The 14,278-nt window shown below is 65.1% G+C and overlaps 1 protein-coding gene across 1 annotated transcript; it reads left to right on the top strand.

Annotated features, from left to right (window-relative positions):
- Positions 1-26: 26 nt before the first annotated feature.
- Positions 27-9,567, top strand: SLC39A5 (solute carrier family 39 member 5). The gene is made up of 11 exons (XM_065858775.2): positions 27-152; positions 2,170-2,572; positions 3,680-3,833; positions 3,908-4,082; positions 5,643-5,812; positions 6,608-6,742; positions 6,816-6,876; positions 6,951-7,187; positions 7,934-8,014; positions 8,931-9,121; positions 9,201-9,567. Exons 2-11 carry the CDS (start codon positions 2,208-2,210, stop codon positions 9,348-9,350), a joined length of 1,719 nt encoding a protein of 572 aa, XP_065714847.2. The 5' UTR covers positions 27-152; positions 2,170-2,207; the 3' UTR covers positions 9,351-9,567.
- Positions 9,568-14,278: the final 4,711 nt, after the last annotated feature.

The following is a 14,278-nucleotide window of genomic DNA, read 5'->3' as shown; positions in this document are numbered from 1 at the left end:
CCCATTTTGGCCCTGCCCCCCCGCGGCCCCTCCCCGGGCGCAGCGCTGGGTGACCCTTGACCCCCCCCGGTTTGGGCGCAGCAAACACCTCCGCGCGGGGACGGGGACACTCAGCGCTGTGTGTCCCCCCCCCAAAACGCCACCAGCCCCAGGTGAGCACGGGGGGTCTGGTGGGAAAGGGGGGGGTGAGGTGGGGGGGCAGCCCCCCAAGTTTTGGGGGTTTTATGGCATCGCCGGCTCCCACGTGGAGGGGGGGGGTGGTGGACCCACAGCCACCTCCCCCGGTTTGGTGCGTCCCTTGTATGGGGGGGGACACAGGGCTGTTGGGGGGGACATTGGGGTGCGGGTGGCTCGGGGGGGGCGCTGCTGTTATCTCCCCACCCGGTGAAACATTAACCCCGCCACTAAACCTGCTGCTTGCAAAACGGCCCCTCAAGGCCGAGTGACACCGTGGCCCCCCAGCGTTGTCACCGTGTCCCCCCCAGCATTGTCTCTGTGCCCCTTCCCACCCCATATTGACCACCCTGGGGAGCCCGGCCCCCCCCGCCAGGGACATGGGGACAGCTGCAGGTGTCCCCAAGCCCCGGTGCAGGGACACGTGTCCCGAAGCCGTCACCTTCATGCCACCCGTTGCTTTCCAGCCGTCCCTGCGGACGGACGGACAGACGGACGGAGGGCGCGTACCTGGGGGGTGACGTGGGGCTGGGGGGGTCCCAGGGCCACCACAGCTCACCCCAGGGACCCGTATTGTGCCGCAGGATTGGGCTCATGAGCCCTTCTGGGTGTCCTGGGGTTGGTGACCCTGGGGACCAGGGGGACACTGCAGGGGGGTCCTGGGGCCACCAACTCTCACCCCAGCACCATTGGGGTCCCCCTGCTTCTGCAGGATCGGGCCCATGGGTCCCCATGGGCTCATCCTGGAGCTGGGGACCAGGGGTGCCAGGGGGACACTGGGGGGGGCCCTGGAGCCACCAACTCTCACCCCAGCCCCACTGGGGACCCCTGTTCTGCTGCAGGATCGGGCCCCAGGGACTGTGGGTACTGGGGGGACACCAGAGGGGTCCTGAGGTCACCAACTCTCACCCCAGTCCCACTGTGGTTCCCCCCTCTGCCACAGGATCAGGCCCATGGGTCCCTGCAGGCTCCTCCTGCGTGTCCTGGGGCTGGTGGCCCTGGGGACTGGGGATACTGGGGGGGTCATGGAGCCACCAACTTTCACCCCAGCATCATCGGGGTCCCCTGTTCTGCCACAGGATTGGGGCCATGGGCCCCCAAGGGCTCGTCCTGGGGCTGGGGACCTGGGGGGACCAGGGGGATCCTGGGGTCACCAACTCTCACCCCAGCACCACCAGGGTCCCCCTGCTTCTGCAGGATCGGGCCCATGTGTCCCCACAGGCTCATCCTGCAGTTGGTGACTGGGGGACACCAGGGGGGCGTCCCAGGGCCACCAACTCTCACCCCAACACCACCAGGGACCCCTCTTATGCTGCAGTATCAGTCCCATGTGTCCCTGTGGGCTCATCCTGCAGCTGGTGACCCTGGGGACCGGGGGACACCGGGGGGACACCGGGGGGGTCCTGAAGCCACCACCTCTACACCCATCACCCCCTTCTCCCCCAGCGCCACCAGGGACCTCCCTCTGCCACAGGATCAGGCCCATGGGCCCCCGTGGGCTCCTCTTGGGTGTCCTGGGGACTGGGGGTACTGGGGGGACAACAGAGGGGTTCTGGAGCCACCACCTCTCCCTCCATCACCCCCTTCTCACCCAGCGCCACCAGGGACCTCCCTTGGCCCCAACATCGGGCCCATGGGCCCCCATGGGCTCATCCTGGGGTTGGTGACCCTGGGGACCAGGGAGGACCAGGGGGATCCTGGGGCCACCAACTCTCACCCCAACATCACCGGGGTCCCCCAGCTTCTGCAGGATCATCCCCATGGGCTCATCCTGTGGCTGGTGACCCTGGGGACTGGGGTTGCCAGGGGGGACACTGGGGGGGTCCTGAAGCCACCACTTCTCACCCCAGCGCCACAAGGCACCTCCCTCTGCTGCAGCATCAGGCCCATGGGCCCCCATGGGCTCATCCTGGGGTTGGTGACCCTGGGGACCGGGGGGGACCGGGGGGGTCCTGGAGCCACCACCTCTCCCCCCATCACCCTCTTCTCCCCCAGAGCCACCAGGGACCTCCCTTGGCCGCAGCATCGGGCCCATGGGCCCCCGCGGGCTCATCCTGGGCGCCCTGGGGCTGGTGTCCCTGGCGTCCCTGGTGTCCCCGGTGTCGCCGGGGGCCGGGGGGGCGCAGGGCCCGCCGGCGGGGGACGCGGCGCAGGAGCACGGGTACTACCTGGGGCAGCTGTTCGGGCAGTACGGCGCCAACGGGACGCTGCCCAGCGAGGGGCTGGCGCGGCTGCTGGGCAGCCTGGGGCTGGGCCGCGTGCGCGTGGTGCAGATCCAGCACGAGGAGCTGGGACACGGCCACGTCACCCACCTGGACCTGCTGGAGGTGCAGGACGACAAGCACCGCCACCACCACCCCCTCGCCGAACACGCTGGGGACCCCCCGGCATCCCCCAGGTACCCCCGCACCGCCCCGACACCACGGTGATGGGTGAGGGATTAGGGGGTTCATGTCCCCTGATCCACCACATCACCCGTGTCCCCTGATCCATCACCTGTGTCCCCTGATCCATCACCTGTGTCCCCTGATCCACCACATTGCCCATGTCCCCTGATCCATCACCTGTGTCCCCTGATCCACCACATCGCCCGTGTCCCCTGATCCACCACGTCACCCATGTCCCCTGATCCACATCCCCTGTGTCCCCTGATCCACCACATCGCTCATGTCCCCTGATCCACATCCCCCGTGTCCCCTGATCCACATCCCCCGTGTCCCCTGATCCACCACATCCCCCATGTCCCCTGATCCACATCCCCTGTGTCCCCTGATCCACCACATCGCTCCTGTCCCCTGATCCATCACCTGTGTTCCCTGATCCACCACATCCCCCGTGTCCCCTGATCCACATCCCCCGTGTCCCCTGATCCACAACCCCCGTGTCCCCCAATCCACCACATCACCCATGTCCCCTGATCCACATCACCCATGTCCCCCAATCCACCACATCCCCCGTGTCCCCTGATCCACATCCCCTGAGTCCCCTGATCCACCACATCACCCATGTCCCCTGATCCACCACATCCCCTGTGTCCCCTGATCCACATCCCCCGTGTCCCCTGATCCACATCTCCTGTGTCCCCTGATCCACCACATCCCCTGTGTCCCCTGATCCACATCCCCCGTGTCCCCTGATCCACATCTCCTGTGTCCCCTGATCCACCACATCACCCATGTCCCCTGATCCACATCCCCCGTGTCCCCTGATCCACATCCCCTGAGTCCCCTGATCCACCACATCACCCATGTCCCCTGATCCACCACATCCCCTGTGTCCCCTGATCCACATCCCCCGTGTCCCCTGATCCACATCTCCTGTGTCCCCTGATCCACCACATCCCCCATGTCCCCTGATCCACATCCCCTGAGTCCCCTGATCCACATCCCCCGTGTCCCCTGATCCACCACATCCCCCATGTCCCCTGATCCACATCCCCTGAGTCCCCTGATCCACATCCCCCGTGTCCCCTGATCCACCACATCACCTGTGTCACCTCCCGCAGCCCCCGACCGGCGCTGGTGACGAGCTGGACAGAGCCACCCCCCGCTGACCCCCCCGGCGCTGGGGACACCCCCGCACCGCCCCGGCGGGAGCTGAGTTTGCTGGGCAGGGTGCTGGGCCTGGAGCACTCGGGCAGCGACCACCCGCACCACGACGTGAGTGGGGACACCCCGAGGACCCCCCCCACTCCTCGTGTCCCCCCCTGCGCCCCTCACTGTCCCCCCCGCAGTGCCTGAACGTGACGCAGCTGCTGCTGAACTTCGGGCTGGGCGCCGTGTCGCGGCTCACGCCGGAGCAGTTCACGCTCCTGTGCCCCGCGCTGCTCTACCAGATCGACAGCCGCGTCTGCATCCGCCACCGCGACGAGGTGACAACACCGCCCCCGGGGGGGACGCTGTGGACAGGTAACCCCAACGGGGACCCCCCTAGGCATGGTCATCCTCCCTGGGACACCCTGTCCCTGCAGCCACCTCCCCAGGTCCCCACCAGCTGGTCCCCATGTCCCATGGTCTCCCATCACCTGGTCCCTATGTCCCCTTGTCCCTGCACCCTGGTCCCCCATTATCTGGTCCGTGTGTCCCCTGTCCCCACACCCTGGTCCCCGTGTCCCCTGGTCCCAAATCACCTGGTCCCCGTGTCCCCTGGTCCCCCATTATCTAGTCCCTGTGTCCCTTGTCCCTGCACCCTGGTCCCCCATCACCTGGTCCCCAATCACTTGGTCCCAAATCATCTGGTCCCCATGTCCCCTGGTCTCAAATCACCTGGTCCCCATGTCCCCTGTCCCTGCACCCTGGTCCCCCATTATCTGGTCCGTGTGTCCCCTGTCCCTGCACCCTGGTCCCCATGTCCCCTGGTCCCAAATCACCTGGTCCCCATGTCCCCTGTCCCTGCACCCTGGTCCCCATGTCCCCTTGTCCCAAATCACCTGGTCCCCGTGTCCCCTGGTCCCCCATTATCTAGTCCCTGTGTCCCTTGTCCCTGCACCCTGGTCCCCCATCACCTGGTCCCCAATCACTTGGTCCCAAATCATCTGGTCCCCATGTCCCCTGGTCTCAAATCACCCGGTCCCCATGTCCCCTGTAGTCCCATCCCTGGCCCTCCGATCACCTGGTCCACATGTCTCCTTGTCCCTGCACCCTGGTCCCCCATCAGCTGGTCCCCATGTCCCCTGGTCTCCCATCACTTGGTCCCCATGTTCCCTGGCCCTGCATCCTGGTCCCTCATCACCTGGTCCCCATGTCCCCTGCTCCCCATGTCCCCTGCTCCCCCATTATCTGGTCCCCATGTCCCCTTGTCCCCCATCACCTGGTCCCCATGTCCCCTGGTCCCTGCACCCTGGTCCCCCATCACCTGGTTCCCATGTCCCCTGGTCTTCCATTGTCTGGTCCCCATGTCCCCTGTCCCTGCATCCCCATCCCGGGCTCCTCCACAGTCCCATCTCCATGTCCCCCGTTCCTTCACCGCATCTCTCCAGCACCTGGTCCCCATGTCCCCATCCCATGTCCCCATCCCCAGGGTCCCCATCCCGTGTCCCCAGCACTGGGGACCCCATCCTGCATCCCCAAGGACCCATCCCCATCCCCGGGGCCCCATCCTGCATCCCCAAGGACCTGTCCCCATCCCATGTCCCCATCCCATGTCCCCATCCCTGGGGTCCCCATCCCACGTCTCCATCCCTGGGGTCCCCATCCCCAAGGAGCCGTCCCCATCCCCGGGGTCCCCATCCTGCATCCCCAAGGAGCCATCCCCATCCCGTGTCCCCAGCCCCAGGGTCCCCATCCCCAAGGACCCATCCCCGGGGCCCATCCTGCATCCCCAAGGACCTGTCCCCATCCCCGGGGGCCCCATCCTGCATCCCCAAGGACCCATCCCCATCCCATGTCCCCATCCCCGGGGTCCCCATCCCCAAGGAGCCATCCCCATCCCGTGTCCCCACCGCGGCTCCTGTCCCCGTGTCACCGCAGCGCTGGGCTGGGCGCTGCTGGCCGTGGCGCTGGTCAGCCTCCCGTCCGCCCTGGCCGTGCTCCTGCTCCCGCGGCTGAGCCGCCACCGCTTCCGCTCCCTGCTGGCCTTCCTGGTGGCCCTGGCCGTGGGGACGCTCTGCGGGGACGCGCTGCTGCACCTCTGGCCACACGTAGGTACCCGCGCCCCGTGGGACGCCAGGGGGACCGGGGTGGTCGTGGCCCCCCATCCACCACATCACCTGTGCCCCCTGAGCCGCTGTGTCACCTGTGTCCCCTGATCCACATTGCCATTGTCCCCTGATCCACCACATCACCCATGTCCCCATCCACCACATCACCCGTGTCCCCTGAGCCACCTCATTGCCAATGTCCCCTGATCCACCACATCACCCGTGTCCCCTCATCTGCTACATCACCCATGTCCCTTGAACCACCACATCACCACTGTCCCCTGATCCACCATGTCACCCGTGTCCCCTCATCCGCTGCATCACCCATGTCCCCTGATCCACCTCATTGTCAATGTCCCCTGATTCACCACATCACCCATGTCCCCTGATCCACCTCATTGTCAATGTCCCCTGATCCACTGCATCACCCATGTCCCCTGAGCTGCTGTGTCACCTGTGTCCCCTGATCCACATCACCCATGGCCCCTGAGCCACCTCATTGCCTGTGTCCCCTGATCCACCACATCACCCGTGTCCCTTGAGCTACATCATCACTCGTGTCCCCTGATCCACATCGCCAAGTCCCCTGATCCACCATGTCACCCGTGTCCCCTGATCCACCACATAACAAATGTCCCCTGACCCACCACGTCACCCATGTGCCCTGACCCACCACATCACCCATGTCCCCCGACCCACCACGTCACCCATGTGCCCTGACCCACCACGTCACCCATGTCCCCTGACCCACCACGTCACCCATGTCCCCCGACCCACCACGTCACCCATGTCCAGGCGCAGGGGCGGCACCAGGACCCCGCGGAGCCGGGGGCCGCGGTGCTGCCGGGGCTGGCGGTGCTGGGGGGCATCTACCTGCTGTTCCTGCTGGAGCTGCTGCTGGGGACGCTGCGGTGCAGCCGGGAGGCCACGGTGAGAGCCACCGTCACGGGGGTGCCGGGGCGGCACCGGCTCCGTGTGCACCCAACGCCTCTGTCCTCCCCAGGGACGCTGCACCGGGGAGACGCCCCATGGGGCCGCGGAGGGCCCGGCACCGTCACAAGGGGGTAAGACCCCCCCGCACCCCACAGCGCCCGCGGCCCCCGGTCCCGGTTCCCACCCCGTTTGTCTCCCACCGCAGGGGCTGAGCTGCAACACCTGACGGAGCTGGAGCTGAAACCCCATGGACACCCCCATGGACACCCCCATGGACACCTCCATGGACACCTCCATGGACACCCCCACGGACACCCCCACGGACACCCCCACGGACACTCCCACGGCCCCGCGCTGCCCCCCAGCCCCACGGCCACCGACATCGTCTGGATGGTGGTGCTGGGGGACGGGATCCACAACCTGATGGACGGGCTGGCCATCGGTGAGGGACACGGGGGACATGGGGACCGGGAACAAGGGGTGCACAGGGTGATGGGGATGAGGGGTGCGCAGGGACTGGGTGACATGGGGGCAAAGGGTGCACAGGGACACAGGGTGCATGGGGATTGGGTGATGGGGACAAGGGGCACACAGGGACAGGGGGCACAGGGATTGGGTGACAGGGGACAAGGGGTGCACAGGGACGGGGGGACACAGGCACAGGGGAACAAGGGGTGCACGGGGACTGGGTGGTGGGGACAAGGGGCATGCAGGGATTCGGTGACAAGGGACAAAGGGCGCACAAGGATCAGGTGATGGGGACAAGGGGTGCACAGGGACCGGGTGGTGGGGGCAAGGGGTGCACGAGGATTTGGTGACGGGGATAAGGGGTGCAGAGTGAGCAGGGGATGGGGACAAGGGGTGCACAGGGACCAGGTGATGGGGACAAGGGATGCACAGGGACTGGGTGACAGGGGACAAAGGGTGCACAAGGACAAGATGATGGGGACAAGGGGTGCACAGGGACCAGATGGTGGGGACAAGGGGTGCACAGGAACCGGGGGATGGGGACAAGGGATTCACAGGGACCGGGTGATGGGGATAAGGGATGCGCAGGGACTGGGTGACAGGGGACAAGGGGCGCACAGCTCACCGGGGCGTGGGGTCCACGTGGACCAGGGCTGAAAGACCCTCTCGTTCTTCCCCTTCTCCTCCTCCTCCTCCTCCTCCCCCTCCCCGTTCCCGCAGGCATCGCGTTCTCCCGCAGCGCGTCCCTGGGGCTCAGCACCGCGCTGGCCGTGCTGTGCCACGAGCTGCCCCACGAGCTGGGTACGGCCCCGACCCCCACTCCACCATGTCCCCCCGTTACCCCTGTCACCCCCATCACCCCTGTCACCCCTGTCACCCCTGTCACCCCCATTGCCCCCTTCACCCCCATCACCCCCATCACCCCTGTCACCCCCATTGCCCCCTTCACCCCCATCACCCCCATCGCCCCCGTCACCCCGTCACCCCTATCGCCCCCATCGCCCCCATTGCCCCCATCACCCAGTCACCCCCATCACCCCCATCACCCCCATCACCCCCATCGCCCCCATCACCCCCATCACCCCCATTGCCCCCGTCACCCGGTCACCCCCATCACCCCCATCACCCCTGTCACCCCCATTGCCCCCATCACCCCCATCACCCCCATTGCCCCCGTCACCCAGTCACCCCCATCACCCCCATCACCCCTGTCACCCCCATTGCCCCCGTCATCCCTCATTGCCTCCGTCACCCCCATCACCCCCATCACCCTCATTGCCCCTGTCACCCCCATCACCCTTATCACCCCATCACCCCCATCACCTCTGTCACCCCCATCACCCCCATCACCTCTGTCACCCCCATTGCCCCCGTCACCCCCCATTGCCTCTGTCACCCCCATCACCCCTTCACCCCCATCACCCCCATCACCCCATCACCCTCGTCACCCCTATCACCCCCATTGGCCCCATCACCCCCATTGCCCCCGTCAACCCCATCACCCCCATCACCCTCATCACCCCCATCACCCCCGTCACTCCCATCACCCCCATCACCCCCATTGTCCCCATCACCCCCATCATCCCTATCACCCCCGTCACTCCCATCACCCCTGTCACCCCTGCCACCTCCATCACCTCCATCACCCCTGTCACCCCCGTCACCCCCATCACCCCCATCGCCCCCATCACCTCCATCACCCCTCGTCCCGCCGCAGGGGACCTGGCGGTGCTGCTGCGGGCGGGCACGGGCCCCCGCACCCTCCTGCGCCTCAACCTGCTCTCGACGCTGCTCTCGGCGCTGGGGGCCGCGGGGGGGGCGGCCGTGGGGCAGAGCGCGGCGCACGTCACCCCCTGGCTCCTCACCGCCACCGCCGGCACCTTCCTCTACGTGGCCCTGGCCGACATGGTAAGGGGGTGACCATGGGGGTGGTTGTGGGGGGGGGTGGATTCGTGACACCCCCCTGACCCCCCCCGTTGTTCCGCAGCTCCCCGAGGTGCTGCGGGGAGCCCAGGGCCCCGGGGGGGGCTCGTGGGGCCGGTTCGTGCTGCAGAACGGGGGTTTCCTGCTGGGCAGCGGCATCATGCTGGGCATCGCGCTCGCCGAGGGACACGTCCGCGCGTGGCTGCAGCCCTGAGCGCCCCGGGGGGGCCTGGCCTGTCCCCCCCGTCACCCACCGCAGAGGGGACCCCAACCGGAGCCACCGGGACCCCAGACGTGGCCCTGGGACGGGATGTTCCCCCGGGGAGCAGCCCTGGGGGTCCCACGGGGCACCCGGCACTCCCTGGGAGGGATGGGAGTCCCAGTACTGGGGTGGGATGGGGGGTCCCAGCGCTCCCTGGGGGGGATGGGAGTCCCAGCACTGGGGTGGGATGGGGGGTCCCAGCACTCCCTGGGGTGGGATGGAGGGTCCCAGCACTGGGGTGGGATGGGGGGTCCCAGCGCTCCCTGGGAGGGATGGGAGCCCCAGTACTGAGGGGGACAGGGGGGTCCCAGCACTCCCTGGGATGGGACAGGGGGTCCCAGCACTGGGGTCGGATGGGGGGTCCCAGCGCTCCCTGGGGAGGACGGGGGGTCCCCGCGCTCCCTGGGTGGGGAAAGGGGGTCCCAGCACTCCTTGGTTGGGAATGTGGGCGTCCAAGTACTGGGGTGGGATGGGGGTCCCAGCGCTCCCTGGGGGGGATGGGGGTCCCAGTACTGGGGTGGGATGGGGGGTCCCAGCACTCCCTGCGGGGGACAGGGGGTCCCAGCACTGGGGTGGGATGGGGGGGTCCCAGCACTCCCTGGGGAAAAAAAATGGGGGGTCCCAGCACCGGGGGGGACAGGGGGTCCCAGCACTCCCTGGGGTGGGGACGGGGGTCCCAGCACTGGGGTGGGACAGGGGATCCCAGCACTCCCTGGGGTGGGGACAGGGGGTCCCAGCACTCCCTGGGGTGGAACAGGGGGTCCCAGTACTGGGGTGGGATGGGGGGGTCCCAGCAGTCCCTGGGGGGTACGGGGGTCCCAGCACTCCCTGGGAGGGATGGGGGTCCCAGCACTGGGGTGGGATGGGGCACCCAGCACTCCCTGGGGTGGGACAGGGGGATCCCAGCGCTCCCTGGGGTGGGGACGGGGGTCCCAGCACTGGGGTGGGACAGGGGGTCCCAGCACTCCTTGGGAGGGATGGGGGTCCCAGTACTGGGGTCGGACAGGGGGGTCCCAGCACTCCCTGGGGTGGGGTCGGATGGGGGGTCCCAGCGCTCCCTGGGAGGGATGGAGGTCCCAGTACTGAGGGGGACAGGGGGGCCCAGCACTGGGGTCGGATGGGGGGTCCCAGCGCTCCCTGGGGAGGACGGGGGGTCCCTGCGCTCCCTGGGTGGGGAAAGGGGGTCCCAGCACTCCTTGGTTGGGAATGGGGGCATCCAAGTACTGGGGTGGGATGGGGGTCCCAGCGCTCCCTGGGGGGGACGGGGAGTCCCAGCACTGGGGTGGGATGGGGCACCCAGCACTCCCTGGGGTGGGACAGGGGGGGCCCATCACTGGGGTGGTACAGGGGGTCCCAGCATTCCCTGGGAGGGATGGGGGTCCCAGTACTGGGGTGGGATGGGGGGTCCCAGCGCTCCCTGGGTGGGGAAAAGGGGTCCCAGCACTCCCTGGGTGGGGATGGGGGCATCCAAGCACTGGGGTGGGATGGGGCACCCAGCACTCCCTGGGGTGGGGACGGGGGTCCCAGCACTGCAGTGGGACAGGGGGTCCCAGCACTCCCTGGTTGGGGATGGGGGCATCCAAGCACTGGGGTTCGATGGAGCACCCAGCGCTCCCTGGGGTGGGACAGGGGGGTCCCAGCGCTCCCTGGGGGGGACGGGGGTCCCGCTGCCCCCCCCGCCGCTGCCGCGGGAAGGACGCCAGCCCAGAGACGCGAAAGCATTTCAATAAATGTCACCCATTCAAAGGCAGCACACGGGGACAGGCCCGGGCGCAGGTCACGCTGTGGGGAACACACGGAGGCTCAGTGCTTTGCTTTTTGGGTTCATTTTTGTGGATTTTAGCTCTTTTCCCCGCAAGGGGACGCGGGATTGCTGGAAGCACAGAGGGGGCGCGTCCCACGCTAATGCGGCCGCTCGCGGGCTCGGGACGGGGGGACGGTGGCTTCGGGGACAGTGGATTTGGGGACAATGGTTTTGGGGACAATGGTTTTGGGGATGGTGATTTTGGGGACCATCATTTTGGGGATGGTGGTTTTGGGGACACTGGCTTTGGGGACAATGGTTTTGGGGATTACGGTTTTGGGGATGATTTGGGGTGATGGTTTTGGGGACAATGGCTTTGGGGACGATGGTTTTGGGGACAATTGTTTTGGGGACAATGGTTTGGGGATGGTGGTTTTGGGGACAGTGGATTTGGGGACAATGGTTTTGGGGACAATGGCTTTGGGGACAACGGTTTTGGGGACAATGGCTTTGGGGATGATTTGGGACGATGGTTTTGGGGACAATGGTTTTGGGGATGATTTGGGACGATGGTTTTGGGGACAATGGCTTTGGCGACAATGGTTTTGGGGACAATGGTTTGGGGGATGATTTGGGACGATGGTTTTGGGGACAGTGGCTTTGGCGACAATGGTTTTGGGGACAATGGTTTGGGGGATGATTTGGGACGATGGTTTTGGGGACAATGGTTTTGGGGACAATGGTTTTGGGGATGATTTGGGACGATGGTTTTTGGGGACAGTGGCTTTGGGGACAATGGTTTTGGGGCTCATTTCCTTCTCCATGTCCCCCCCCACTTGCTCCCAAGCACCGGGGGGGTTTCAAACGGCTCCGTGTTCCGCACCCACAGCCCAACCTGGAGGGAGCGATTTCAGGGCTGATTTTGGGGGCCCCCTCTTGTGCTTCAAACCGGGGGGTGCAGGAAGAAGCACCTGGGAGGGGAGGGGGTGACAACACTGGGTGTGGGGACACTGGGACACCCCCTGGAGGAGCTGGGGGGGTGAAAACGGGAGACGAAGCTGCTGCTGCAGTGGGTGCTGGGACCTTCGACCCCCCCAAGGGGCTCCGGGTGTTGCCAGAGGGGGGTGTGGACAGTGCAGAGCTGCTAATTAAAGCAGTTCTTCGTTAATGAGCCTGAAATGCTCCCGTCCACGCTGGCAGAGCACCCAGATAACCCCCAAATAACCCCCAAATCCCATTGAGCCTGGGGACAGGCCCTGGGTTCGTCCCAACACCCCCCAGGACCCCCCCCGATTTTCCTTTGGTGACACCTGCAGCACGTCCTGTCCCCTCCCTGCCCCCAACCCCCTTAAACTGGTCACATGTGACAAAGTGCAAAATTCCGGAGCGGGATGACGAGTGTCACCCCCAGTGTCACCCCCAGTGTCACCCCCCGTGTCACCCCCAGTGTCACCCAATATCACCCCCAGTATTACCCCAAATGTCACCCCCAGTGCCACCCCCAGCATCATCCTCAGCGTCACCCCCAGTATCACCCAGTGTCACCCCCAGTGTCACCCCCAATGTCACCCCCAGTGCCACCCCCAGTATCACCCGATATCACCCCCAATGTCACCCCAGTATCACCCCCAGTATCACCCAGTGTCACCCCCAGTGTCACCTAGTGTCACCCCCAGCATCACCCCCAATGTCACCGTGTCATCCCCAGTGTCACCCCGTATCACCCTCAATGTCACCCCCAGTGTCACCCAGTGTCACCCCCAGTATCACTCCCAGTGTCACCCCCAGCATCACCCCCAGCGTCACCCCCAGTATCACCCAGTGTCACTCCCAGTGCCACCCAGTGTCACTCCCAGTATCACCCCCAATGTCACCCTCAGTATCACCCAATGTCACCCCCAATGCCAGACAGTGTCACCCCCAATGTCATCCCCAGTGTCACCCGGTATCACCCCCAATGTCACCCCCAGTATCACCCCCAGTGTCACCCCCAATGTCACCCAGTGTCACCCCCAGTATCACCCACTATCACCCAGTGTCACCCAGTATCACCCCCAATGTCACCCCCATCACTCCCAGTATCACCCCGTATCACCCTCAATGTCACCCCCAGTATCACCCAGTGTCACCCCCAATGTCACCCCCAGTGTCACCCGATATCACCCTCAATTTCACCCCCAGTATCACCCCCAGTGCCACCCAGTATCATCCCCAATGTCACCCCCAGCGTCACCCCCAATGTCACCCAGTGTCACCCCCAGTGTCACCCACTATCACCCAGTGTCACCCTCAGTGTCACCCAGTATCACCCCCAATGTCACCCCCAACATCACCCCCAGTATCACCCAGTGTCACCCCCAGTGTCACCCAGTATCACCCCCAATGTCACCCCCAGCGTCACCCCCAGTGCCACCCCCTCCAAGCACCAAAGAACCGGCGGATTTGGGAACCGCGAGATCAAAAAGCACGGTGGGGGGAACCCCAGCACCCCCACCCCATCCCCACAAGGTCCCGGGGGCTCCGCTCCAGGTTTCCATGCGTTTCCTTTATTAGTTTTCAAGTTGACGAACAATATCGACACAACAGGGTCGAGTAAGGCTACTTTTCCTTAGTTTTCCTTTTTCTGGGTGTTTTTGGGGGGGGTATTTCCCCCCCGCCCCCTTCTCCCCCGTGCGGGACACACGGATTCAATGAGGACGAATGGGGGTGGGTCCCGGCTCATTGCCGGAAATGCTGAGGGTTTGGGGTTAATCAAAGGGTCCCGGAGCTTCGGCCGAATCTCAGTTTTGGGTTGTTTTGAGGTTTTTTTGGCTCTTTTCAAATGTGCACAAGAGAGGAAAAGGGGAAAATAGTAATAATTAAAGGAAAGAAAAGAGAATAATGAGGAATAAAGAAGAAAAGGGAAAAAGGAGGAAGGAGAAGAAGGGAAAAATGGTAATAATTAAAATAGGAGAAAGGAAAAAGGGGAAAGAGGAAAGGAAAAAGGAAAAATAGTAATAATTAAAAACAAGAAAAGAGAATGATAAGGAAAAATGAAGAAAAAGGAAAAAGGAGGAAGAAGAAGAAAGGAAAAATGGTAATAATGAAAATAGGGAAAAGGGAAAAGGAAAAGGGAAAAGGAGGAAGGAAAAAGGAG

The sequence above is a fragment of the Patagioenas fasciata genome, chromosome 28, assembly GCF_037038585.1.
Source record: "Patagioenas fasciata isolate bPatFas1 chromosome 28, bPatFas1.hap1, whole genome shotgun sequence".
NCBI lineage: Eukaryota > Metazoa > Chordata > Aves > Columbiformes > Columbidae > Patagioenas > Patagioenas fasciata.
Note: the sequence above shows the minus strand (reverse complement) of the source record. Positions and strands in the feature narration are given on the sequence as shown.